Source organism: Peromyscus californicus, unplaced genomic scaffold (assembly GCF_007827085.1).
Source record: "Peromyscus californicus insignis strain IS unplaced genomic scaffold, ASM782708v3 Scaffold_21__1_contigs__length_65335640, whole genome shotgun sequence".
NCBI classification, from domain to species: Eukaryota; Metazoa; Chordata; class Mammalia; order Rodentia; family Cricetidae; genus Peromyscus; species Peromyscus californicus.
In genome coordinates, this window is record NW_026294514.1 from 64,195,650 (window position 1) to 64,201,649 (window position 6,000).

Below are 6,000 nucleotides of genomic sequence, written 5' to 3' on the forward strand. Positions count from 1 at the left end.
ACTAATTCTTTGTCCTTATTTCATCTCAAAGCTGGATCAGCTCCTGTGTGGCAGTAAAGCAGACACTTGGGATGCAAAAACATTGATGGAATGCTGCAGGCCTGATCATGGCTATACTCATGACAGGTAAGTGTGGACTCTGCCAGTTCTTCAGTTTTAGTTAGAGATTTAGAGGGAGAGGGATCAACTCATCAAAGTTTGTGGGAAATTTTTTTCCTAAAGTTTTGTATTGTTAAAGTTATTCCATTTGGATTTCAGCTATGACAGCAAAATAAACTTTCAAATAATGTGTTGTAATGAGAGTTCATATGTAACCATATCTGAAAATAGATGTCATTATCAATGATTATAAGTGAGGCTTGGTATATTGACATAGTATTTTAACACAAAATAATTCTGTTCTGCTTCTTGTTTTAGTCGAGCTGTGAAGTTCTTGTTTGAGATTCTCAGTAGTTTTGATAATGAGCAGCAGAGGTTGTTTCTCCAGTTTGTGACGGGTAGCCCACGATTGCCGGTTGGAGGTGGGTAGTGTCTGTGCTTAGCCTTAATTCTGTGAGTGAAGCATCACTTGTCTTAGGAGACAGCCCATTACTTGGAGTACAGTGTCTCTTAGTTACTACAATCCATTAGGTTTCTAAGGTGACCACCTATCTGCCTAGGAGTATGTGAAGAAACGCTGGCAGGGAAATTCAGAGCCTGCCTTAAACATACACAGTCACTAATGTACAGGAATGTTGCTTCGATAAAATTCTAGAGTGCAAATTTTAAATTCTTAGTTGACTTAGATGAGAATAGATTCTAAAAATAAGTTGAATGAGTCTGCTTAGTTTGTTTGAGTTTTTTAATTTTTTTATGTATGGGTGTTTTGCTTGTCATGTATGCCTAAGGCCAGAAGAGGGTATGGATGGATGGATCCTCCTTGGACTGGATGCCTGTCATTCACCCTGTAGGTGCTGGCAATTGAGCCCAGAAGAGTAGCCAATGCTCTTAGCTAGTCAGCCATCATTAGCCAGGAGAGAGGACTACTTTGTGTGGGAGTTTAACACTAAACAAAGCAGTGATGTGTCTTGTGACATTTGAAGAAAAAAAAAATAACCAAATTTCTGGAACTCTTTTTCTCTTAATTAGGGTTCCGGAGTTTAAATCCACCTCTGACAATTGTGCGGAAGACATTTGAATCAACAGAAAACCCAGATGACTTCTTACCCTCTGTAATGACTTGTGTGAACTATCTTAAGTTGCCGGACTACTCGAGCATTGAGATAATGCGTGACAAACTGTTGATAGCAGCAAGAGAAGGCCAACAGTCGTTCCATCTTTCCTGATCACAACAAGAAATCAGTGTCTGCCTGTTACAGCAAAAGAAAAAAAATCATGATTTCTTTTTTGTGTGTCACCTGAGTCAAGGAAACATGTTCCTCCTTCTTGTTGTAGGAAAACGGCTTGCAGATTATAATTCATAATGGCCCCGTGGACTTAAAGTGATCAGGCCCTAAAACGTTGTTGTGATGAGGTTTCTTTAGCAAGTTCGTGTTTAAATTATCATTTATTTGATGAGTGAAGTTTTTAACTTGCTTTGCTGTGTGAAATTTCAAAGGGATGTTTTTTCAGGCTGGAACAATAAATGTCGCTGTGCAGTTTAATTCTGGGCTGTGTGTATCCATCTAGCTAAGTTTGCAGTTTGTTTCTTCCAAAGACAACTCTTGTACATAAGTACAGACATTAAACTCATGTGTATTTGACAACTCTAGTTTAGTAAACGGGTTCTGTGTGCTTTCCACCTCCCTCTCTGAATTTCTTTTCCCACTTCATTGCTGCCTCTGCAGTTCATACAGGTTGTTTTTGTTTTTGTTTTTAAATAATGCAACATGAACAGTTAAAGACATTTTCATTAGCCCTGGGCCTTGTCATCCTGGGCTCTTTCAAATTAAGATACAATTTAAAATTCATTGAATTGAAATACATTCTCAATATAATTCAGCCTTTGTAACTAGGTAGGTAGGCTTTTCTTATAGCTTAGTTTTAATATAGTTACAGAGCACTCCTGGCTTTTTGCCAAGTGACACACTAGGTCTGTTTACATGATATTTCCATCACCCTCTGGAAAGGAGGAAGGAAAGTGCATTCATTTTTCTGTGTAGGTTAAAAGGTCCACAGCTTGGGCTGGCCAGTATTTATCCTATGGCCAGACCATTTTAAATTGATGTCAAGTTTTAAATGAATTACTTTTCATTCCGTATTGGAGTTTAAACGATTTTTTCCTTCCCTTACTCCTGTTTTAAGTTGCTGTTCTCAGTCTTTATTTCACTCTCTCATCATCTCCCAGCGTTAATTGCAGATGAACCGCTCAGCCTTTGTCTCCACACAGATCAAAGCACCTGTAAACAATGCTGTCCATTTGTTTGTGTGCTCATTTCTCAGATCTGCAATAATCCATCAGGTTAATGTTTTTACCTAAAAATAAAAGAAGTTTGCTTCACCGTTTTTGTTTATAGTTCTGTGCTGTACACATGCCCACCTGTCTAAGATAAGCCGTTTCGGCCACGTTACAGTGCAAGTAAGTCGTGTGACCACAAGTCCAGCCGTGGCAGGTCTTGTTGTTTACAGCTTCTTGAACACAAAATGTGGAAAGAAAATGGGAGCTGATCCAATTCCTTCCTAAGACTCAAATGAAGACTAATAAATTTGAACTCTGCCTTCATCTCCTTCAAAATGAGATGCACCTTTTTAAAAAACAAAAAAAACAAAAAAAACCCTGAACTTTGAAAAAACTAATTGTGCTGACTCTCTTGACATATAGCCTTCTTCATCCCATTGCCCCAAAGGAAGGTAGTGGCTTAGTTTACTACTGTAACTGTCATTCTACACTGACCTTGCCTTACGTGGAAACATCCCCTGCTGACAGAAATCTCTTGACAGTTTGCCCAGTGTGGAGGAGTTGGGGCCAGGAGGCCTTTGCTCACAGAGGCTTGTAAATGAGCAATGTTACCTAGAGGGGGAGGGATTTGGGTTCTTCAGCCTCACCCTGTTGGCCAGAAGATCTGGGCTCCTTTGTCTCCAAAGTTCTTGTGTTTTACAAACTGAGCACAAACATTTTTGTGTGAACATAGCATTTTGTTCCTCACTTTTTAAAGGTCTGTTAAAATGTAGACATCTGTATAAAAGAAAGTGATGTTTCATATTAAAATAACCTGTATTTGCATTTTACACCTGTGGTGCTGGCAGATTTGGCTTCATTGATTCCTTGCATCAATTGAATGCTTATGGTTCTGACTGGACTATTTCAGAGCCCGAAGTCATTGAAAAGCTTTGGTTGTCATTTTACTCTGTGTTCAGTACGTGGGATCTGTGGTTAGTTGGGGTCAGGAAGACCACATTTTAAAACACTCTCAGCAGAGGCCTTAGTTTTGCACACTGGGGGAATGTACACTTGGTTTGCTGTGCTCCAGTCCTCACTAAAGGATTGATTCAGGGACCAGCAAGCACCATTGGTATGACAGCCAATGCTGCACTGTCAGGATGTTAACAGAATCTCCCTTGTCCTAGGAGAGTAGGCTGCATAGAGATCTAAGAGGCAGTAGGTGCCATGACCCAGCTCAGCAAAAGCAACACTGGGAGAGTCTGATTGTTGTCCAGCTAGGCAGGCACACCTCATGAGGAGTGGTACAGCCAACAGCTGAGCTCCTGTTCAAGAGTGACTTCTTGAACATCTTGTGCATGAAGGCCAAGGACCAGAGCACCAGCTTCTGCCTCTCACAGGCAGGTTGTCCCCACTCCTGTCTCTATCTCTACTCCCCCAATACCCCCGCCAGCACTGTGCAGTCATGCCTATGATTTTTGTTGTTTTGTCTTTAATGTGGGTGGGGTGCTGGTGACCCAAACTAGGTCCTCATGCTTATGGCTCAAGCACTCAACCCACTGAGCCGTCTCCCTAGCGCATCACCAGCAGATTGAGTTTTTGGTGTTCTCTGAAGTTCACCTTGTTTTGAGATTCCTTTTTCATTTAACAGTAAGTACAAAGTTGAGGAAATAGAATGGTCACCATTATTCCAAGACTGGTTGGGAGGAAATGTGTAAAAGTGTATTACTATGCCTAGGATTTCCTGAGGGGTTCTGGGTGTTCCATTGACAGAAATGACCTCCATTTGTTTCTTTACACTTTGGTTTTCTGACCCATTTTGTTTTCCCTGTTGTAATGAGAATATTGTCTTGAACTGTCATGCTCTGTATGATTCTTTGAGAAGTGTTATATAGGTGTTAGATTTGACATTGCTGTAGCTGGTATCCACAGTAAGGAGTGACCTTGTGACAGGTCATTGGAAAGTCCCAGTTACCTAGACAGTAATACCAGGCAACTCATAGCACTTAACTACATCAATTGGTATATGCCAAGAAGTTCAACTGAACAACTAATGGCGAGAAGAAATTCCTTAATGCTTATAGACTTACTCTTTATCAAGGAGACAGTCTTCAATAATGGAAGAGGGAGTTTTATTTTTACTACAAACGGACTCAAAACCAAACTGATAAGCAACTGCTGATCTCTGTAAAGTGTTTTCTTTCTCTTTTGATCTGAAACATTTATACGAACTGCTGGAATAATGGAACTTCAGACTACAAATGTGTATGTAAAATTGCATCAATGCCCTGACTTCCTGACTATATTTTTAATAAACAGCATTATCCTTCATGGTTAGTTTTGTTACATTATGTACAACCAGAGGGTGTTTTGTGACAGGTGGTGTGTGGAAGGTTCTTTTGAAAAGCTGCTTCTGGTAAGTAGCAGTGATCTTCACAGTATTGGGGATAGGTTGCCTGCTCAGAGCAAGATGTTCACTGTTAAGGGACTCCTATGCACTGGTGAAGCCTTCTGCCTTTGGAGTTCTTGAAAAACACTTGAAAATGTGCAGCGACAATAGTCTCTTGATGGCAGATGCCCTGAAATCTCTGTCCTTGGCTGTCATGGCTGGCTGTTTTACTCATGACAAATGTCCACATCAAGTAAGTCTATTTCTGAAACAAAAATGATTTGTGCTAGCAAAACCAGGTGGATTTAAACACAAACTTGTTCGTTGTCTTGGTATTACTATCTGGGGGTGGGGGAAGCACTTTTTCCTATAAAAGAAATCATGGTTGAGAGGTGCTGCTAAATAAGAGTTTGCAATGGGAAGCTGTATTTCTAGCCCTGTTTGGGGCTTGGGGAGCAGCACCTTGGGGTTGAAGTAGTTCTGGGAAGTGGTATCCAAATGTTGGTGGACTTAGTAGATGATGCTTTAGTTCTAATTTTTAGTTATGTATATGTGGGTGGGTTTGGGCTCATGAGTTGTAGGTACACAAGAGGCCAGAGATGTCAGATTTTCCTGGAGTTGGAGTTTATAGGTGATGGTGAGCTGCGTGATGTGAATGCTAGGAACCAAACTTGGGTCCTCTGCAAGAGTGGTATGTGCTCTTAAATCTACCCAGCACTGACCTTTTAAAATCTTAATGGCTGCTGTTGGGCCAGTATTCAATAGATAGCACAGTATCCCTTTTGATGCCACTGTTATTCAAGTGTGCCAGGTACAGGGTGGCGTATGGGCAGCTGTGCAGGTCTCATGCTCCTCTTTATGGAAGCTTGTGCTTTTCCTTAAATGAGTCTTGGCCAGATACATAAACTTGAGGTTTATCCAATTCCCTGTTACTTTTCCCAATTTGTGTAAGAAAGACTGAGCAGTCAGTGCTAGTTGAATGATGCTTACCTTCCCATGTGGGACTCTGCAAGAGAACCCCCACACACACCAAATGCATATTTGATCCTCAAAATTTGGCCACTGGGACTGACAGTAACCTTGGTAGATGATACTAAAGGGGTTGGTTGTTCTGAAGGCTTTAGTGGAGACCCTTGCCTGGCATGTTGTCACTACAGTCTTCCTGGCCACAGTGCCTTCTTCCCTTCAGTATTGAGTTGTTTTTCTCATTGCTTTGACAAAATACTTGGCCAAAGCAATTTAGGAAGGAAGG

At 41.0% G+C, this 6,000-nt stretch overlaps 1 protein-coding gene across 16 annotated transcripts in view; it reads left to right on the plus strand.

Moving 5' to 3' along the window:
* The window catches only part of Trip12 (thyroid hormone receptor interactor 12), a 133,140-nt gene extending 128,450 nt beyond the window's left edge, over positions 1–4,690 (plus strand). For all 16 annotated transcript variants that reach the window (XM_052750565.1, XM_052750569.1, XM_052750571.1 and 13 more), the window contains 3 exons: positions 32–126; positions 418–521; positions 1,129–4,690. In XM_052750565.1, the coding sequence (XP_052606525.1) occupies positions 32–126; positions 418–521; positions 1,129–1,325 (396 nt within the window). In that variant the 3' untranslated portion in view covers positions 1,326–4,690. The remainder of the gene's footprint in view (positions 1–31; positions 127–417; positions 522–1,128) is intronic.
* The last annotated feature ends 1,310 nt before the right edge of the window (positions 4,691–6,000 follow it).